At 43.7% G+C, this 21296-nt stretch overlaps 1 protein-coding gene across 2 annotated transcripts in view; it reads left to right on the top strand.

Moving 5' to 3' along the window:
- Positions 1-786: 786 nt before the first annotated feature.
- The window catches only part of LOC110195292 (uncharacterized), a 33209-nt gene continuing 12699 nt past the window's right edge, over positions 787-21296 (top strand). Inside the window, exons 1-6 of one of the 2 annotated variants that reach the window (XM_020967981.2) lie at positions 787-2863; positions 6348-6615; positions 14143-14245; positions 15227-15486; positions 19764-19866; positions 20866-21095. In XM_020967981.2, coding sequence (XP_020823640.1) covers positions 6382-6615; positions 14143-14245; positions 15227-15486; positions 19764-19866; positions 20866-21095 — 930 coding nt within the window. In that variant the 5' untranslated portion in view covers positions 787-2863; positions 6348-6381. The remainder of the gene's footprint in view (positions 2864-6347; positions 6616-14142; positions 14246-15226; positions 15487-19763; positions 19867-20865; positions 21096-21296) is intronic. The other variant, XM_020967982.2, reaches the window with a different exon arrangement.

Below are 21296 nucleotides of genomic sequence, written 5' to 3'. Positions count from 1 at the left end.
AAAGGACAAGTTGGGAGAGTACAGACCCAGAAGGCTTTTTCCGGAAGCTGTAAGACGCCCCATTTCCGACTCCCACACCTTTGCACTGAGCCGTGCCCCATGCCTGGCAAGCTGTCACCTCCTCCCCGTTCCTTGGGTTCCTTTACAGGAGCTCTCTGGGTCTTCGGTCGGTCGGGAAGACCTGAATTCGAAACCAGCCTCAGACCCTTCCTAGCTTTAGTTTCGTCATCTGTAAAATGGGGATGATCTTATATAATAGCGTCGCCTCCAGGGTTGTGGTGAGGGTCAAAGGAGTTAACGCGGGTAAAACACTTGGGACATAGCCTAGCCCATAGTAAGTGCTGTATGAGAGATAACCCGGTGTTTCCCCTGCCTGCCACCTGGAGGGAACCCTGGTTTTACCTTTCTTCCTCTCTTGGCACGAATCCTGGCATGGCCAAGGGCTTACCAAATACTTACTGCAGGATCCAATCTTGCTGACCCTTTCTGGCACACAGCCAGGATGGAAATGAGTGACTCAGGCCGGACCCGCCCCTGCCTTTCCTCCCATTCCTGGAATTCCAGGAAACAGAAACCGATGGGAAGGCACTTGAGGAGGATAATTTTTGCTGGCCTTCGTGGCCTTTCCATTGCATTCCGGGAGTTCTTTATAGCTTTCCCATCACCCACCCCGCCTCTTCAGGCGTATCAGTCCCAAGTTCCAGAATTTCCCCCGTATATGTTGACTCCTTGATCTGTGGAAGAGCCAAAAGGCGGAGCCCCCCCCCCCCCCCCCCCCCCCGGCAAGGCAGAAGCACTCCTCTAAGTCACTCAAAAACCACCTGAGAGAAGGACACTTCGTCATCAGAAAGGCAGGAAAGGACTGGGAGATGTTCTCAGAGCACGATGAGTAGATTAAAAACAAGCAGCCATGCTTCCGGAGAAAGCAGACAATTCACCAGGCAAGGCTGAAAATGGTACGCCCCACTGAATCTGTGCACTGAAAATGAAACTGCTTCCCCTCCAGCAGGGGCCCGTGACATGGCTCAGATCCGAGGTCCTTCCTGCACGTGCAGGGACTCAAGTGAGAATACATGGATCACAGCGTGGAACAAATGGCTGAGTGGTGAGGATCTGTCTGCAGAAACAGAAAGGGCTTGTGCCGGTAATGCGTGGTGGGGCATTACCCCGGAAAGGACAAAGGCTTATCCTTGAGGAGCCCGTCCTTATTGATCAACGTGAGTTAGGCAAGGAAGTGGAGACTGTGCAACAGCATATCACAGTGGCCTGCAACAAATTAGCACCCGTTAAATACCTACCAAGATACAGCCTGGTGGTAAGAGTTATGCACCAGAAACTCGATATCTTTCAGATACAAATGGGTGACAAATGCGTCCTTATTGCAAGTACAGACCTGGAGCTATGCTTAAGAACTCAACAAATAAACTTTTGCAAACCAAATAACCTCTTAATCTCAAAGATACACACAGACAACTTCCAAAAACATAGAAATAAGCAGAAAAAATCAAAACGATGAAGGAACAGATGAGATACCAATCTTCTCCGTCATCTGGTCTCCTCCTGGAATTGTCTGGTGAATGTTCTTGTGGAGTCTAGAGATGAAATTACATCCCAGGATTTTATTCAATCACAAAAAAAGACTCACTTTATCTCCTTGTACAAAACATGCAGAACCATTCAATATATATTAAAAAAATTAACAGCAGGATAACTTGTCCCAGGATTCTTTCTATCCGAATTAAGTTGAAAAAGATGACAGAAACAAGCTAGAATAGCAAGAAGCAGCAACATATCAGTGAAAGCTGAGAAAGCTGAGCATCTTTAAATACCCAGGAAGACACCATCAGGTGGCCAGAATTCAACACCACAGACGTGTTAGCCTCATAAACAGATGACAAATCTGAGACCCTCAAATGTTCTTGAGAATTTGACCAAAAAACAGCCCTGGAACTTGTGCGTTAATTGTCATAGACCACTCTGGGATCATTTGCCCACACAAGCCCAGACATAAAACTGATCCCCCAAAATTGAAGAGACATGTTTGTAACAGATAATCTGTGTGTGGTGGCTGCCAAACAGCATAAGGAGGTTAGGGAAGGAACGATTCATGAGTCTTCGGGGAACAGCAGCATCTCCAGGTCCGATGTATCAGTACTTCGAGGGAGGTTAAAGATAGAAGGAACAGGAAATGTACCCCAACCCACTTACCTCTCCCCTCTACACGCTAGAATCCACACATTCTTGAGCACCAATGATGGGTGAGGCCCTAGGCCCAGCAAAGAGCTGGGATTCTCTCCTCAAGCACAAAGGTGCCATGAGTGAGTACTCTGTGGCTGTCAGGTGCCCTACTGTCCTGAAACCAATGGTTGACACATATTTCCCCTCCACAGAGGGGAGAAGGAACCACTGGGAGCCCTCTGCTGGAAGCTCTTCCCTACCCCCATTACAAAGGAGACCGAAGGCCCTCTGGGCTGCTCCCCACGGCTGCTTGTATTTCCTTAGCCACAAATATTAAGGCTCTGCCTAATTAACTATTTCTTAAGGAGAGTTCCTGCGTTCAACCACAAGAAAAGTCTGGATAAAATCATATATGACAGACTCCTACAGGGTTACTGAAGCTATTTGGGGGCATCCCAGTGTATGGGAGACATTTGATGTCAGGGAGGACAGCCAGACTCTCCCATAATGACTCCTTTGTGACTCTGTCAGAAACACAGGGCTGGAAAGACCAGCTGCTCCCACTCTGCCAGACCATCCAGAAGGCCTTGAGGGCCTCGAAGTAGTTGGGCATGAAGTGTGTTCTATGCTGACCCAGGCCTACTTGGTGTCCTATGTGAGATACAGGATTGCTGGATGTAAGCAGGTTAGTTCTAATGGACAGTTATTTCATAAGTAGTGGCTGAATGAATGTAAGAAGGAAGGAATTTCAGCACATCATAAAGCTGGGTTGTATGGCTGGCATAACATGGGGGATGGGAAGTGTGGGCGGTTAGGATCGCTGCCTCTTTTCAACCCAACTCTAGGCATGGCTCTCCTACATCAGAGTTAGATCTTTCCCACCTGGGGATGGCTTCTTGACTTCCTGGGTAGGGGAAGAGAGACTTGTAAAACTCCACAGAGTTCCTGGAATGAAACAGGTCAGGTCACAATTCTGTGACCCTCAGAACAGAGCTCCTACCATTCCCTATGTGGGGAAAACAACACTCCATGGTCACTATCATGAGCCTGTTTCCAGCAGCTGAACATCTGCCACAGTTTCTGTTTAGTTTATGAGTCTGACACTTGCCAGAATTCACAAGGATGGCAGTGAGTGACTTCTCCTAATGTTACCCTGTCCCCTGCCCCCAACACACTTTGAATAGAATGCTGCCTAGTTACAGCACCCTCCTGGATCAGGGTATCTGTTCTGTTCATTTGTTTCAAGAGCTGCACAAAACTGTGTGAAACCTTCCAGCTCAAGGATGGATACCTCTGATCTAGGCTCTCCTTGCAGTGCCTCTCCTGTCCTCCCCCTTCCCTGTACCGTCTTCACTCAGGAGTTGACAACTTTCTCCAGATAGATTGGAACCAACCATGTTTCCTCCTCTGGATTCCCAGTTTGGTCCACCTGAGTTCTTCTTGCTTGTCCCCTCTCTTTATGATGTTTTCACCCCATGCACCTAGATTTGTCCCTTACTTCTTTCCCTAGGGAAGTGATTTTCCCTAGGACCAAGAACCCATAGCAGTCTTCTCTGAGCTCAGTGTTCAGACACAGGCTAGAAAGGCCTTCCTAGGATTCTGGGTTGTTTGGCTCTTGGACTCACTGGGCTGGTTTTGGTTTGTATTTTTGAGAAACTAATGTCAGATAAATTCTAAGAAAATCAATGTAATGTCAGATGAATTCTAAGAAAATCGATTCATATTTCAGTATCACTAATACTGCTAGCATTATCATAGAAACAACAAAACCCCAAGGATTATTCCAATAAGTACAGAAAAGACCTTCAGTAGAATATAGCACTCATTTATTTTTAAACCCTTACCCAATATATATATATATATATATATATATGCTTACACACATATACACACTTATACATACACACTTAGAACTAGCATTATCATAATGGAGAAAGAGTGCACGCTTTTGATGGAAGTAAAGGGGTTTAGCAAGGATCTTGCCACTTCCTTCTATCATTTGAGGTGGTACCAGAAAAGATAATAACCATCATCCATCTATGGCAGCTATAGAAAGATATACAAAAAAAGGAAGAGGACTGGTAGATATTCTCAGTACAAATGACAAGTAGGTTTAAAACTTACAGAAATACTTTTGGGGGAAAAAAAAGCAGTCAACAACTATTGTGCTGACGAGATGCGAGCCATTTGTTGAAGATAAGCAAAAGTGATTTAGCTCTGGGTGGAGCTAGTGAAATATTTAGGAACTAACAGTGGAATCAAAAGGCCCTCCATGGGCAGTATTCACATCAGTTCAGTCAATGGTATGTTGAAAAAGCAGTGCTGAACAAGTATCTGAAACGTGGGTTCATTAATAGAAACAGGAAAGATTTAGAATGACAATTCTTGTTCAGTTTTTGAATTATAGAAGGCTGTCCTTAAGGAGCTTGTATTTACTGCTAAATATAGAGTAGCCAAGGAATTATTTGAAATATGGTTTAATATACATCACTGCAAGATGAAAATCTTTAGCACCTACTGAATACCTACCTAGCAAGATACCACCTGATGTCTAGAATTATACAACAAAGACCTTGTATCTTTCAAAATTAATATACAACAAATTTTCCTGCTACAAATATAGACCTGAAAATCAGCTTGAGAATTCAACAAATATATTGTTGCCATGACTGCAGATTATAAAACATTTCAAAATCAGGGACTTAGCAGAAGAGATCAAAATCATGTGGGACAAAGATGAGGTACAGGTAACTCTGCATCCCATCTTCTACTGAAATTGTCTTGAGAAGGTTTTCATTGAGCCTACAGAAGATGAGTTCTAACCCAATACTTTTATTCAGTTACAAACACATTTATTCCTATCTACTTGTGAAACAGTTAATAGCTCCTTAAATATAGAATAACAGCACAGTCACAGATCCTAAAATGGTTTCGAGTTGAACTCCACCCCAAAAAATGAGAGCAAGAGAATAAAAACAATAATTATTACCATAAGCAACATCATCAGTGTAGAGGGTAGGGCTGATTTAAGCATCTACAGAATACTTAGAAAGATATAATTAGGAGGCCAGAATAACATGTCAGAGTGTCACTATCCTTCATTAACAAAAAATGACAAATCCCCATACTATAAATGTAGAAAACAAAATATTAATGAGAATTAAACAAATAAACTCTACTGGAAAAAAGAAATGATCTCACATAGAACTCTTGCCTCCAATTGCCTAGCACGAGAACAGGGTTTTTAATAAAAGAGTGGGATCTGACAAGTAGCAAGTGGAGGTTGGAGGAGAAGTAGCAATGCTTTGGAGGTCTTGGGACACAGCAACACCTATAGATCCCATGCTATCAGTCTGACAGAAGCCAAGGAGAGTAAGTATAGGGGGACAGAAGGAAATAAGCATTTATCAAGCTCCATTATGGGCCAGTAAGTGCTTTGCACATACCTCATTGAATCCTCACAACCAGCCTGTAAGGGTAGGTGCTATTGTTGTTCTCATTTTACAACTGAGGAAACTGAGGCAGATAGAGGTTAAGTGACTTACCTAGGGTCACACTGCTAACTCCAGACCCAGCACTCTGTGCACTGCAGCACTACCTAGCCACCATAGGGAGGCAAGGTCGATACACTGACTAGCCCACTCACCTATATCCTCAACCCATTAGTGTCCACACATTCTTGAGCACCTATCTCTCCTGTTTTTGCACTAAGGGTTGTTCTAGGCAAAGAATGGCAAAGATCCAGGACCCTTTAATAAAGCACAAAGGCCCTTGGGAATAGGTGTGTAGGTCAACACCACTGGTTTGGGCTGACAGGATGCAAGAAAGAACTACTGCATCTGTCTTCTTGGCTAGATCAATCCTGCTGCTTTAATGCTCCCTCCTCCCCAGGCCTTTGTGCTGCTTTGCCTGGGGCTGCTTGAGCTCCCCTAGGCACAAAGGATTCTTGCATTGATCTGCAAGAACAGTTTGGATGTTTGTGGATGACAGATCTTGGATCTTGAAACTGCATCAGCGTCTCCCAACGGGTTTGAGTTGGGGGGGACAAGCAGGTTCTCCCACAATTTACCCATTTGTGACACCATCCCTAGGAACAGTTAGGTCTGACCCAGGAAAGGACTGCTTAAGAAAGAGCTCACTGTTAAGTTCCTTCTTTTTTGGACTAAAAGGTCAATATGCTGCTTCTGATGAATATCTATCAAGATGTCAGCTGCAAAGGACAAAGCTCTGGTGAAGATGGAATTGCTGTCTATGGTGATTGGCACAGACAAGCAACAGACCAACAAAAATGATGACCGGTACCAGCTACTCTCAGATAGTAAGACGGTTCAGCAGGCCCTAAAAACCTTGAAGGAGGTGGGCAATGAAGTTCTCTACAAGCTGATGGAAGACTACTTTTTGAACTGTCTGAGAAATGGGATCCCTAGTGGCATTCAGGTGGGTTGAGTGTAATGGTCACTGCATAAATGGTGGCCAGAATAAAGGAATGGACTTTAGGGAAGGACCAAGCAGGCTTGTGGGGCTGTCGTTTGGAACCAAACTGAGCTGGTGCCTAGAAGATAAGGTGTGACCCACTTTCCAAGCCCAGCCCTGGGCCCAGACCTCCTTATTTTAGACTTGGTTTTCCCATCTGAAGGATGGAGTGAGGTCCAAGGAATTCTTTGAATGAAACTTGTCAAAAGCAATGCTTCATGACTCAAAGGCCAAGCTCCCACCAGTACCTACCAGGACCCCTCTGTGTGTGCCCGTGGTCAACACCTGGCCTGGCTCTAGTCCAGTTTTTGAGTTTTGCACTTACGATAACTCATCCGCAGGACTGTGTGACAATATAGGACTTCCTTTCATGTTAACCCCTAATTTGTTTATTACCATGGATAGAATGTTGGTTGGTCCCAAAGGTATAATATGATTTTAGGCCTCTGAAAGGTCACTGCTTTCAATCAGAGTACCCGTTCTATTAATAATTCTATGGATTATATAAGCATATTATATATGTATATATGTAATTGTGGAGTTATATATAATATATAGTATATTGGACAGCTCTGATCTAGATTTTCCTAGCCGTGATTCTCCTTGGTTATCAGATTTCCACATGCAATTTGAGGTGTTGTGGTTCCCCAGGCCCTGCTCCTTTAGTGAGCCAGCCCCCTAAATTATAGCAACACTCAAAAGGGTGAGGCTCCTAGTCTGATGGGGCAGGCTGAAAGGCCCGTGTTCACGTTAATTCTGCTTTGGGAGTTTAGTTAAGAAACATAAGAATATCTTGTGATTACATCTTGTGAGTGAGATACGCCAACAAGAGGTTGGGAGCTGGGATCCTAGCCCTGTGCTAGGAAAAGCCACCATCTCCTGAGTCATTCTAGAGATGTCCTTGAACCCTGATGCTGGGAACCAGTCGACACAAGGAAATACATATGTCTGAGGTTGACTAAAGGAGTTTAGGAGAAGCAAGTTTAAGTCAGTGACATTGAACCTTTAGCAGAATGAATGAATTGTTGAAGATGCAGGCCCCAGTTACATCCAGATGAAATAGAGCAGGGGGAGGCAGGGAGGGCAGTTCCTCCACATTCCTCACAGAACCTATGCTGTTTCCTGGTGCTCCAGGCACCTGAGAGAGCAGCCGGTATCAAAAACAAATCTTCTATGGACCTCCCTCCCTCTTTAGCTCAGACTCTTCCCTGGGGACTCAGAGAGAGGGATCTGCTATTGCGGAATTGCTCCCGTCTGCCTTCACCTGCTCTCAGGTGGCCATTCTAGACTTACTTCCAATGTACTGACCACTCCTCCTCAGTCTCCTTTGCTGGACCCTCATCTAGATCATGCCCCCTCCCCGCAGGTGGTGGCCCTCTTCTCTCTTCCCTCTAGATTACTTCACTTGGTGATCTCCTCAGCTCCCATGAATTTAATTACCCTCTCTATGCTGACAAAACTACCTATGCTGGCCCAGTTTCTCTGATGACCTCCAACCTTGCATCTCCAACGGCCTTTCAGATATCTTAGTCTTAACATCTCCAAAACAGATCTCATTATTTCCCCCCTGGTCCCTCTCCTCTCCTACCTCCCCTGTTACTGGAGAGGGCACCTCCATCCTCCCAGTCCCCTAGACTCATGGGAATCTAGGAATCACCCTAGACTCATCACTCTTTCTCACCCCCCCCCGTCTGTGAACTGTTGCCAGTGTCATCTCTGCAGCTTCTCTTGAACCCCTTCCCGCTTCTCTTGGGCATTCCCACTGCCCTGGTGCAGGCCCTCATCACCTCGAGTCTGGACTATTGCAGTAGCTGTTGGGGTGGGGGTGGGGAGGTCTGTTTACCTCAAGTCTTTCCCCACTCCTGTCCAAGCTCCATTCAGCCACTAAAGGAAAATCCACAGGTCCAACAATGTCACCCTGACCCTCCCCCCACTCAGTAAACTCCAGTGGCTTCCTGTTGTCTCCGGGATCAAATACCAAATTCTGGTCGACATTCAAAGCTCTTTATAACCTGCATCCTCCTGCCTTTCCAGTCTTTTTGCACCTTATTCCCTGACACATACCCTCTGGTCCAGTGCCATGGCCTCTTGGCTGCTCTATGAGCAAAGCACTCCATCTCTTGGCTCTGGGCATTTTCTGTGGCTGCCTCCGATTCCTCTACGTGATTTCCTTTAAGTCACAGCTAAAATCCTGTCTTCTACAGGAAGCTTTGCCCAGTGCCTCTTAATGCTAGGTCTTCCTTCTGTTAAGTATTTCCTAGTTGTCCTGTGTATAGCTTGCATGTATGTATTTGTTTGTTGTTTCTTCCACTGAGCTTCTTGAGGGCAGGAACTATTTTTTTGTCTTTTTTGTATCCGCAGGGCTTAGCACAGTGCCCGGCACGTGGAGGATGCTCAATAAATGTTTTTTGATTGACTGACCCACCTCTGGAGGAGTCTCCTCTTTTCTTGGGGTCTGTCTTCTCTTTTAATGAGCTTTTTTAAAGTCCTGTCCCACTCCAACCACGTGATACTGCCTTGCTTTGGAATGAAGGGTAACTCCAAATCCCCTCAGTCTGTGTGGGCTCAAGCCCTGTCTTTCTCCTGCAGAAGAGGGTGTACGTAAGCAGGATCATGCTTCCTTTCCCTGGTCTTCATTTTGATTTGCCTGAGTTCTTATGATTTATTTCATTTCCTTCAGCTCCCATTAGAATGTAAGCTCCTTGAAGGCAGGGATTGTTTTTTCCTTTCTTGACCTCAGAATGTAGCACAGTGCCTGGCACACAGTAGGTGCTTCATAAATGCTTGTTGACTTGATTCCTTCTCTCCATGATGTGCTCGTCTCATGTCCCCAGATCCACTCATATCTGTTGATTCCTTTCAATGGATGAGGGAGCAGGGGGTCCAATGGAGTCTGGTCAGAACTAAGAGTTCATAGGGTAGAGGGGAGCAGGTTTCTCTACTTACTGGCTTTCCCCACTGCACAGGTAAGAGAGGCCTGCCTAGTGTTCTGGGCACTAGTTTATTTGGCTGTTAGCCTCATTGGCACGGCTTGTAAGCCTGAATGACTAGAAGGATAGGGACGCCTTTGACAGAGATGTGGAAATTCACAAGAAGGGTGGTTTGGGGTTGAAGAAAATGACTTCTGTTTTGGACGTCTTGATTTGAGCTGCCCACAGTATATCTTGCAATTTTGAGGATTTTGATAAACTAACTGATGAAGAATAAAACGAGCAGAACCAGGATAGTAATTTATACAATAGCAATAATACTGGAAAAACAGATGACTCTTAAAGCTACAACAACTCTGAACTCTGAGTCTGTTCCTGATTGTAGAGGACTGAGGATGAAGCATGCTGTCCATTACAAAGACATGACAGGGTGCAGAAGGAAATATGCACAACATATAATAAATGCATATTATATATATTTATACACATATCTCTATATCTATCTATAGACAGCCAGTGAAGGAATTTGTTTTGCCTGACTATTTATATTTGTTATGAATACTTTGTTTTTTTTTTTCAATGAAGAGGAGGGTGGGAAGGAAAGAAAATAGATTTTTTTTAACTTTTTAGGCAGTTGGGGTTAAGTGACTTGCCCAGGGTCACACAGCTAGCAAGTGTCAAGTGTTTGGTCTGAGGCCAGATTTGAACTCAGGTCCTCCTGACTTCAGGACCGGTACTCTATTCACTGCACCACCTAGCTGCCCCCAAAATAGATTTTTGTTCTTTTTTTTAAATAGAAAGTTTGTGGGGTCTTATGGAGGTGAGATGTTGCATGTACTTTCAGATGAAATCACTGCTCTATTGTTTCACTTTGTTATATAAGAACACTTACACAATGAAAGTATTCCATAAATAATTGTAAAAATAAATCATATCAATAAAACTAGAAAAAAGGATATATCCAGTGTAATGTGAAAGTCGTAACATGGCTTGCAGGGAGGTGATAAGAGAAAGTCTCTAGCCTCTTCCTCCTCCCACCTTTTTCCTTTTATTTTTTAAATTCAATTAATTTATTTTGATTTATCAACAATCACTTCCATATGCTTTTGAGTTTAAAATTTTTCTCCCCCTTCCTCCCCACCACCCTCCCCAAGACGGCGCACAATCTGATATAGGCTTTACCTTTACATTCCTATTAAACATTTTCACATTAGTGAAGTTGTAAGTGAAAATTAAAACCAATAGGAGGAGCCATCAGAAAAAAGAAACAAAACTCAACAGAAGAGAAAAACAATAGCAATTCAACTTTCATAGTTCTTTCTTTGGATGTGGATAGCATTCTCTATCATGAGACTTTTGGAGATGTCTTAGATCTTTGCATTGCTGAGAAGGGGTAAGTCTATCAAAGTTAGTCATCACACAACACGGCTGTTACCATGTATATAACCTTCTCCTGGTTCTCCTCACTTCACTCAGCATCAGTTCATTTAAGTCTTTCCAGGTTTTTCTGAAGTCTGCCTGCTCATCATTTTTTATAGCACAATAGTATTCCATTACATTCATATAACACACTTGTTCAGCCATTCCCCAATTGTCAATCACTTCTTACATCTAGACAATCAACAAAATGAGAAAACAAGCCCTAGTGTTGTAACCTTTGGCGATTTCTGAAGTGTCAAGGTTCACATTGAAAATGTAACCACTGGTTCTTTGGGAGCTGGTAGGAGCTGGCTCTTTTCCAGTAGTAACCTACCAAGACACCATAAAGACTTACTTAAATGCAACTATAAAACATTCTTTTTTTTTTTTTTGGCTAGGTAGTGGGGTTAAGTGAGTTGCCCAGGGTCAGACAGCTAGTTAAGTGTTATGTGTCTGAGGTCGGATTTGAACTCAGGTCTTCCTGAATCTAGGGCCGGTGCTCTATCCGCTGTGCCACCTAGCTGCGGCAACTATAAAACATTCTTTACACAAATAAATTCTTAAACGATTGTAGAGATTTTCATTGTTCACAATTGGGCTGTATGATGTATTTTCTACAAAATAAATCAATGTATCTTTTGTTTTTACATAATTTGTTTCCCAGTGTACTCCTCCCCTGAGCTCCAGAGAGTGGTCCCTTCTATAATAAAGTAGGAAGAACTGTTTCAAACTAAACAGCTGGTCTTGCCTCCCTCACAGGGCCATAGTCCCTCCACTTCCGCAAAGAGACGGAGGCCAGTATTGCTTCCTATTTCTTCCTTGGGACCAAGTTTGGTTGTTTCAATCTCACGACATTCAGCTTGGACTGTTTTGTCAGTTTTTTCCCCTTGTATTGTGGTACTCACTGTGTAGGCTGAGTAAAAACATTTTTTAGTGATAACATTTGAATTAATTCACAGAGTGAGGTCACTTTATGGAGGCAAACAGGAACTGCTCTGCTCTGTCATTGTATGCAGGCACAGGGACAATAGTGATAGAGGGCTGGGCCTGCAATCAGAATTCAGATCTGGCCTCAGACATCTAGTGACTGTGTGACCCTGGGTAAGTCACTTTACCCTGTTTGCCTCAGTTTCCCTAGTCTGTAAAATGAGCTGGAGAAACCACGCCAGCATCTCTGCCAAGGAAACCCTAAATGGTTTCATGGAGAGTTGGATATGACTGAAACATGGGAATAACAACAATAATAATTGAGTGGCGGACTGACAGTTCAAACAGTAAGAGAATTCATGAGGAGGATCAACTATCTCAAGGGCAAGAGTTTTTTCATGCCTGTCATCATCCGATCTCAAACAGTATTATTTTTGGGGTCGGAAGTGACCTTAGAAAATGACTCACTCATTTTACAACTAGGGAGACTGAAGGCCAGGTCAGTTAAACAAACTGGCCCTAAGCCACACAGATAGTTAGGGATAGCACCTGAACCCTGGTTCTCGGACTCCTGGGTCAGCACTCTTCCCACTGTAACAGTCTTATAAAAGTCATCAAAATTATTTGGTGTGTTGGTTAAAAAACTAGAACAGCAGATCATTGGCCCAGACCCAGAAGCAAAGGAATGCATTAAGTCAGTGTTTGATAAAGCCTAGAAGTGGAGGGGGAGGAGGGGGAGGTGGGAAGGAGCACCAGTGCACAAGGAAGAAAGAATCTGAAAGTGATTTTGGCAGGAATGAGTGTTGTTCACCCTTCTGCATTGTTGAAGAGGCCCAATGACAATGTCACTTCTTGACTTGCGTGTCAACTGGACTTGGGACTTAAGTGAGGCAGAGCTTGGAAAAGTCAACGACACTGTATTATATATGCCCAAACTGTCACTCCAGTGAAATACAGAAGTTCATACCGAAAAAATTAGAGGACAGAAGGAAGTCTCTTCAATCTGTGGCTAGATGGAAAATTTATAACTAAAAGGATAGAAGAGATAAAATAGCCTTGATGATTTAATAATTTTTTTTAAAGGCATGAAAAAAATCAACAACTAGAGTAAGAAAAGAAATTGGGCCAATCCACTGGAGCTCTGTGAGTCAAATTTTCTTATTCATTTTGAATCATGGAGGCCTCATTGGATCTTTTTACACTAGGATATCTTTGCGCTATTGTCTTGACAGTGCTATGCTGAGGAAAGTAGTCTGTAAACTGTAAAAAGGGCTACTGAAATTCCATTTTTTTTTGTTTTTTTTTTGGCTAGGCAACAGGGTTAAGTGACTTGCCTAGGATCACACAGCTAGTAAGTGTTATGTGTCTGAGGCCGAATTTGAACTCAGGTCCTCCTGAATCCAGGGCCGGTGCTCTATCCATTGCGCCACCTAGCTGCCCCGAAATTCCATTGTTATTAATAAAACGATCATCCCCACTGGTCTCTGCAAAGCAATAAATCAAAAATAAGGAAACTTAAAAATTCATCAGAATGAGTGAAAAGAGTGGTATTGCTTTTGAAAAAGAACCAAGAGGACCTAAGTAACTAATCCAGGTCAGGAGTGAGTGAGGACACTATTCTCATGAAGATGAGGACTAAGTAATTGATAAGTTGCTATGCTTTCCTGTATGTTAGTCATTTTAAAAACGCCTGATGAAAGTCTGAGATGAGGCTCTTAGAATTAAAAAATCTCAGCAGAAGGTACCTCAGAGGTTCAGTTTGTAATTGGGCAGGAACCACCTCTATAAACACTATTAACAATGAATGGTTCTCAGTATTGGCTTGAAGACTTCTAGTGATGGCAACCTCACTACTCCACAAAATGACCCCTTCTACTTTGGATAAGGTCTCACTGTTAGGAAGTTGTTCTTTCCATGGAGACTCAATCTGCCTCTGCAGCTTCTCCCCCATGCTCCCAGTTCTGGCTTCCAGGACTGAGCAGAACAAAGTTAATCCCCCTTTCTCATGGCAGCCCTTCAGAAGCTAAAAGTAAGTTCTCACGCTCCTCCTAGGAGTTCTTCGCCCTAAGCTAGACATCTCTAGTTTTTTCAATCAACTTTTCACGTTCTTGTCTCCAGTCCCCCCATCTTCCTTTGCATGTGGACTAGCTTGTCAAGCGTATCCCTCTTTTCCTTCCAAACTGCTTCTAATCTGGTTCTGTTTTTGGTTTTACAGCGAGAGCCCAAGCCTGGAGACCTTCTTGAGATTTTCCGAACCAACTATTCTTACTGGGCTGTTTATGTGGGTTATGATTGTGTTGTCCACCTGGCACCTCCACGTAAGAAGTTTCTCTTCTGTACCTGTTAGACATGGCTTGGCTGTGTGCAGGCAAGGGGCTGGGTGTCAAGGTGGGGTGGAACATGACACCTATTAGCAGTGGCCAGCATCAGCAAGGTTTCCTGATTATAGATCCTTCAATGGGTCAGGATGCCTGGAGACATGACAGGGTACTGAATTCGGAGGGCACTGAATGTACTTCCAACAGTATGGAAAAAACATAGCTTCGCATTTGTCCTCCCTCCCACCAAATCAACACCTACTGTCTATTGGTCTCTGCTGCAGAGACAAGGAATACGGACCCATACCACAGCATTACATGAAGGCTGGGCCTGGGGGGAAGGTAGCAAGATTACTGTAGCACAGCAACATTTCTAGGACCTGGCGCCATTAGTTGTGGTGGACCAGGAATGGCGCCATTATTGAAGGAACAACCCACCCAGCCATCAGAATTTTTGAGCACTTCTCTACCTCTTTGAATTGGTAGAATAAGAGGCCCAGCTCAGGAGGAGAAAGGAAATGGGGAAGGATTTGAGGCAGAAAGGCTATGGAGTTGGTGCTTAAAGGACCATTCATGACCTTGGTTGACCAGATGCCTACAACAGATGGGAGAAGGAACTGGAACCATTGTGTATCAATGTGGGGGTGTACCCATCTTCTGGCTTGATCAGCTACCCCTTTAAAAAGTTGGTCTGAGGGCCTTTGTGGCATGTGTTTATTATGTCACTGTTTGCACTCCCCTAGAGAAAAATAGTTAAGGCTCTCTCCATAGCAAGAGTTTCATAGTTGACTTGGTTACTGAAGCTGTTTGGGAATATTTCCATGTATGTGAGTTTGATGTTAGGACAGCCAGACTGTCCCTCACCAGTTTCTGACTCTGCCAGGAACATGGGACTGACTGAAGGACTGCTGGGCTTTACCTATAAACAGACTGCTTACAGATTTACTGCACTTATCCTTTTGTCCCCCTTAAATCTAAAAGACCAACATGTTAGTGTTGGTGTAGGCAGCCAGAAGTCAGCCCGGAAGGATACAGCCCTGGTGAAGATGGAACGGCTCTCTGTGGTAGCTGGGAATGACAAATACCAGGTCAATAACAAACATGATGACGAATATCAGCCACTACCACCCAATAAGATTGTCCAAAGGGCTTTCAAAGAGGTGGGCAATGAAGTGTTTTATAAACTCATCCAGGAGTACTTCCTGACTTACCTGAGATATGGGATACCTGGCAGCAATCAGGTAGGTGGTCATAAAAATGAGGCTCTGAACAAATGGTGCGTAACTGAATGAATGAACGAGGATGCTAGCTAGCATTTAATATAGTGCTTTAAGGTTTGTCGAACACTTTGTTATCTCGTTATCCTGGAACAGGTACTATTATTGTTCCTGTGTAACAGATGAAGAAGGAGGTTGAGTGTCTTGTCCAGGGGATCACACAGTGAGGAAGTGTTTTTATACTAAGAGTCTTCCTGACTCTGACTCTGGTGCTCTATCCACCTCGTCACCTACCCACCTGAAAGGATGAATGAATTTCAGGAAATAACAGAGGAGGATCGTTGTGTTTGGCATGACCTATGGGATATTTCTAAGTGGGTTGAACTGAATGGAGCAGGTTCATAATACATAAGGTTTGGCCCATTTTCTCAGCCTGACCCAGGATGTTGCTTTAGACTTTTTTCTATCTGGAAACCTCTTTTTGCCTTCTCGGGTTGAACAAATAAAGCTTGTAAAGCTCCAAGAAATTTTCTGAATGAAACAAATTTAGTGTAATTTTGAGTGACCTCCTAGGGCCAAGCTTTCACCAAGCTCCTAAGGCAAGACCATTTCATCTTTACTACTGTGTGCCTGGTAAAAGGAGCCCATGAACATCTGGCCTGATTCAGTCTATGAGTTTTGCACTTTCTACAATTCATACACAGAAGTGTGGGGCATCCCCGAATGTTAATCTCTAATTTGCGTATTACCATTGATATGATGCCGGTTGGTTAGGGCACCTTCATGTGTCCTAAGGTATAATATGATTTTGAGACTCTGAAAGGTCATTGCTTTCGTTAACATACCCTTTCTGTTCACAAAATTATATAGAAAGATAGATATGTATATATTTCAAATTCTCCTTCCTTTCAAGAGCTACATGGGAACCACAGGAGGTCTCTGGACCCCAAGTTGGACACCTGTGATCTGGATTTTCCTCATGTTTCTCCTGTTTTTCCTCTTCTCTCATTCGTCAGTCACTTGTCATACCCACAGCCTGTACCATCTTCCCTATCTCCAGCTCCCATTTTGGTTAACTTGATCTCTTATGATTGATTCTATTCCCTCCCCTCTCAGTGTGCTGGGGTTGCCCCCTGTTCTCATATCTGTCTCCATGGTTATTGACCCTGGTCTTTGGCTCAGAAAGCCAAGAGCCAAATGCAAACTTGTCAGAGCTGAGGGGTCAGACAGAGTGGAAAGTAGTAGGCAGTGGTATGCTGGTAAATGTTTAATAACCCAGGTCTCTGAAAACCCACTACACATTTTTAAAATTTAATCTGCCTTATTACCAAATCCCCTGCATAACTTTCTTAGGTCTAGACAATCAACCACACAATAAGTCAAGCCCTGATTGGTAGCTTTGCTGATTTCTTTCTTTCTTTCTTTCTTTTTTGGTGAGGCAACTGGGGTTAAGTGACTTGCCCAGGGTCACACAGCTAGTGAACGTTATGTGTCTGAGGCTGGATTTGACTCTAGGTCCTCCTGCCTCTAGGCCGATGCTCTAGCCACTGTGCCATCTAGCTGCCCCTGCTTTGCTGATTTCTGAGGTGTAAATTATCCCATTGACAATTTAACCATTGATCGCTGGTGCTTGTTGCAGCACATTCCAGGTGTCAGGCTTCCATAATGACTAGCCTTCTACTTTCACAGGTTAGAGAGGCCTTCCTAGGATGCTGGGCAGTATCTTCTGGCTTATTAACTTGGCGCCTTTGAAAAATTAACATCAAAATGAATAAAATAGATTCTAGGAAGATTTATAAGAAAAGTGATCTCATATTTCAATATTGCAAATATAATGAACACAATCATATTGGCATAATTAGGTCAATAAATAGAAAAAACCTCCATTTATGTTTTTTAATTAGTTTATTTTTGTTATATTTTGAGTGCCAAGTTGTCTTCCTCTCTCCCTCCTAACCCCACATTAGAGAAGGCCAACATTTGATATAGATATATATATGTGGAACCATACAATACTTCCATATATCATTTCTTTCTCTGGAAGTAGATAGCATTTTCCTTCCTAAGTCCTTCACCATTGATTTGAATAATTATATTACTCAGAGTAGCTTTTCTTCCTTTTTTTTTTCCAGTCATTCACAGTTACTCTTCAAACAGTGTTGCTGTTATTGTATACAACGTTCTCTTGGTTCTACTTATTTTACTCTACATCAGACCATACAAGTCTTTCCATGTTTTTCTAAAACCAGCCTGTTCATCATTTCTTATAGCACAGCAGTATTCCATCAGAATCACATACCACAACATATTCAGTCATTCCCCAACTGATGGGCATCCCCTTGATTTCCAATTCTTTGCTACCACAAAAAGAGCTGCCGTAAATATTTCCTTCATCACCCTGGGAAACAGACCTAATAGTGGTATTGCTGGGTCAAAGAGTCAGCCTCCATTTCTGTTAAAAATCCTAATAAGCAACATAAGAATGGAAAGGTCTTCTTAAAAATATGATAAAAATCTATGTCTTGAACCAAGAGCTAGCATTATTTGCAATGGAGAAAGACCAAAAATTTTCCCAGTAAGGGGTAAAGCAATGACACTCCCTGTCCATACTATTATTTGACATAGTAATAGAAATAACAGTGATAATACATCATTACTATAGCAATAAGATTAGAGAAAATATAGGTATGAGGATTAGCAAAGAGGAAACAAAATTATCCTTATTTACAAGCAACATATTTTATTTATCAGAGAATCAATTAAAAAACAGATGATTAATTACTTCAATAGAGTAGCAGGAAATCAACTCCACAAAAATCATCAGTTTTTCTACGGTATTAACAAAAAATCAATTCTGTTCAATCTCTCTACTAAAAATGCATAAAACAGCTGAGAGTTAACCTACCAAGACATAGTCAGTACTTAAATATCTAAGTATTCAAGGTATGGCTTTCCCTTTCTCAATGAATTGATAAAGAGACTAAATTTTAAATGCGTAAAAACGATCGTTTACAGTACATATCTCTGGGTTTCTTCGTTTAGGTTAAGAAAAAAAAGCAGTATCTCTGGCCAAGAGGATCAACCATACCCACTGAGCCTATGTACAGCAGTCAGTCTATGGGTGAATTTAGACCTGAGGGGTCCAGCATAGCAGTGGAAAATTTCAGTTCTGTCTCTGACGATTTCAGCTGGAGCCAAGTCCCTGAGAGGGAAGAGAGTTTCTCTATCTCTTCCCTTACTTCCACTGACCATGCCACTGGAGAGAAGGGAACAATTTGGAGCAGAGATATACAGGAACAAATCTAGACAAAGTATAGACAGGCCAGTGCAGAAAAACAGCCACCTGAGGATTAGGTGGCTTCAAGGTGCATGACCCTGAACCAGAAAAAAAAAGCTGGTGATAGACTCAAGAAAGGACCTCCGGTAACCCAAAGCTGTCAGTTGACCCTTTGGGTACTCATGAAACTGATTAGTTACATCCAAGCATTTTTGAGTTTGCTGTCAGGGAGGATAATGATACTGTCCCACAAAATGATACCTTTGCACCACTGTCAGAAACTTGGAGCTGAAGGGACCACGGGGCCTGACCCAGGATGGGACCCATATCACCAGCTTCCCATTGGATGACCTGCTTAAGATGGAATCCACTGTAGGCATCTTCTTTTTGGAATGAAAGGCAAATACGCAGGTAGAGTCTCCTCATTTGCACATGAGGGGGTTGGAGCGCATAATCTCTAAGGTCACTTATCAGCTCTACATCTTTGATCCCGTCGTCCTCTGTTAGTCATTGCTGATATTGCATGCATCTCTTACCACCGTCAAATTTCATGTTTAAGCACATTTTCTTTGGATCCCTACAGGTACCTGTGGGAGAGCATGCCCCAGGCTCTGGAAGTAAATGCCCTATACACCAATTGCTCTTACTATACCATGCGGCAAATACTTTTTCTAAAAGCTAATTCACTCTAGCTGAGACTCAAGTCCTCCCGGCAACCTTTCCACTGTTGGAAAGTCTCTCTTTACGTCCAGCCTCAGTCAGCCTCTGTTTTCCACCCAGTCCTGTGGCCAAGCCGAACAAGGCTACCCTTTCTCATGGCAGCCCTTCGGATACTGGCGGTAGGGGATTGTGTCTCGACTACATCTCTCTTTCCTAGTGCTATTTACCAATCTCTTTACGGTCTTGAATCCAGTCCCCTCATTGGCTTGGCTACTTTCCTTTGGGTGTGGACTAGCTTATCAGTCTCTCTCTCCTTCTTCCCAAAAGCTGCTTGTCTAACCTGGCCTTGTTTTTGGTTTTATAGCAAGAGCCTAAGCCTGGAGACCTGATTGAAATATTCCGAAGAGGCTACTCTCATTGGGCTGTTTATGTGGGTTATGGTTGTGTTGTCCACCTGGCACCTCCACGTAAGAAGTTTCTCTCCTTTACTTCTTAGACAGGGCTCAGCTGTGTGCAGGCAAAGGGCTGGGTGTCAAGGTGGGGTGGTTTGCTGTATCTACTGGCAGTGGCTAGCCCTGGCAAGGTTTTCCTATGATAGACCCTTGACTGAATGAGTTTGGGTGATTAGGGGTTTACCCAAGGGCATGGACATACTTGCAGGCCTTCAACAGAGCAGAAAGAACACAGCTTAGCACTCTTCCTTCATCTCCTCTCCTCTTCCTCCTCCCCTACCCCCTCTACATCAGCGTGGGCTGTCCCTTGGTCTCTGCTAGGGGGAGAGAGAAGATGTGGTTACTACATCCTTGCTGACCTGAACTGATCGTGTGCCATCTTCTGTTGACAGACATGTTTCATGTAGCCACACACTCTCATTCCTTGCTGCCACCTTCTCCCTGAGGCTCCCTCCCTCCCAGTAAAGTAAGAACCACACCACTGTTTTTGGTAAAGGGATAGCATTTGCTAAGCCTGGACAAGTGCCCTGCTAAAATTTTTGGAGAAGACATTCCACACTGCTTGTCCCTTGTCTGGTTTGTGCTACTTCAAGCACAGATATTGGCAGTTCTCACACTTATTTATGTGTAAGAATTTAAGTAGATTAATGGATTTCAGAATCATAATTGGGTTACTGAAACCGATTCATTAAATCCGATCATTTTTGAGTTTGCTCAAAACTCAGGGAGCTATTTAGGGAGGATAGTGATAGTCTCCCACAAATGATACCTTTGTGCCACTGTCAGAAACTTGGAGCTGGAGGGACCACTGGGCCTGACCCAGGGTGGGACCACGTCACCAGCTTCCCACTGGATGTCCTGCCTAGGATGGAGTCCACTGTAGGCATCTTCTTTTTGGAATGAAAGGCAAATCTGCTGGTCGAGTCTCCTTGTTTGCACACGAGAGGGTTGGGGCATCTAGCCTCTCCGGTCACTCATCAGCTCTAAATCTTTGATCCTGTGGTCCTCTGTCAGTCATTGCCGATATCGCGCCACTGAAGAGAGAACTGCTCTACGTGATGGTCGGAAGCAACAGGTACCAAGTCAATAACAAGTATGATGCCAGTGACCCGCCGCTGCCGCCCAGCCGGATTGTGCGCCGGGCTTGGAAGCTGGTGGGGAAGATGGTTCCCTACAACCTCCTCCACAATAACTGTGAACACTTTGCAACCCGCCTGAGATCCGGAGTCCCTCGCAGTGATCAGGTGTGTTCTGAAGTAGCAGGCCCCTCGTAAAGCTCGTGGTCGAATGAGTGCAGAGAACAAATTCAGTTCAACCTTTATTAAGTCCATCCTTCCTGCAAGGCGTTGCGCTAGGCAGTGGTGGGCACAGAGATAAAAATGAAGCCCTCAGGCTCTTGATAAAGGACCTCCCATTCCACCTGAGGAGTACATAATAAAAACGTA

Source organism: Phascolarctos cinereus, unplaced genomic scaffold, assembly GCF_003287225.1.
Source record: "Phascolarctos cinereus isolate Bilbo 61053 unplaced genomic scaffold, phaCin_HiC Scaffold_9;HRSCAF=440, whole genome shotgun sequence".
In the NCBI taxonomy this organism is placed as follows: domain Eukaryota; kingdom Metazoa; phylum Chordata; class Mammalia; order Diprotodontia; family Phascolarctidae; genus Phascolarctos; species Phascolarctos cinereus.
Note: the sequence above shows the minus strand (reverse complement) of the source record. Positions and strands in the feature narration are given on the sequence as shown.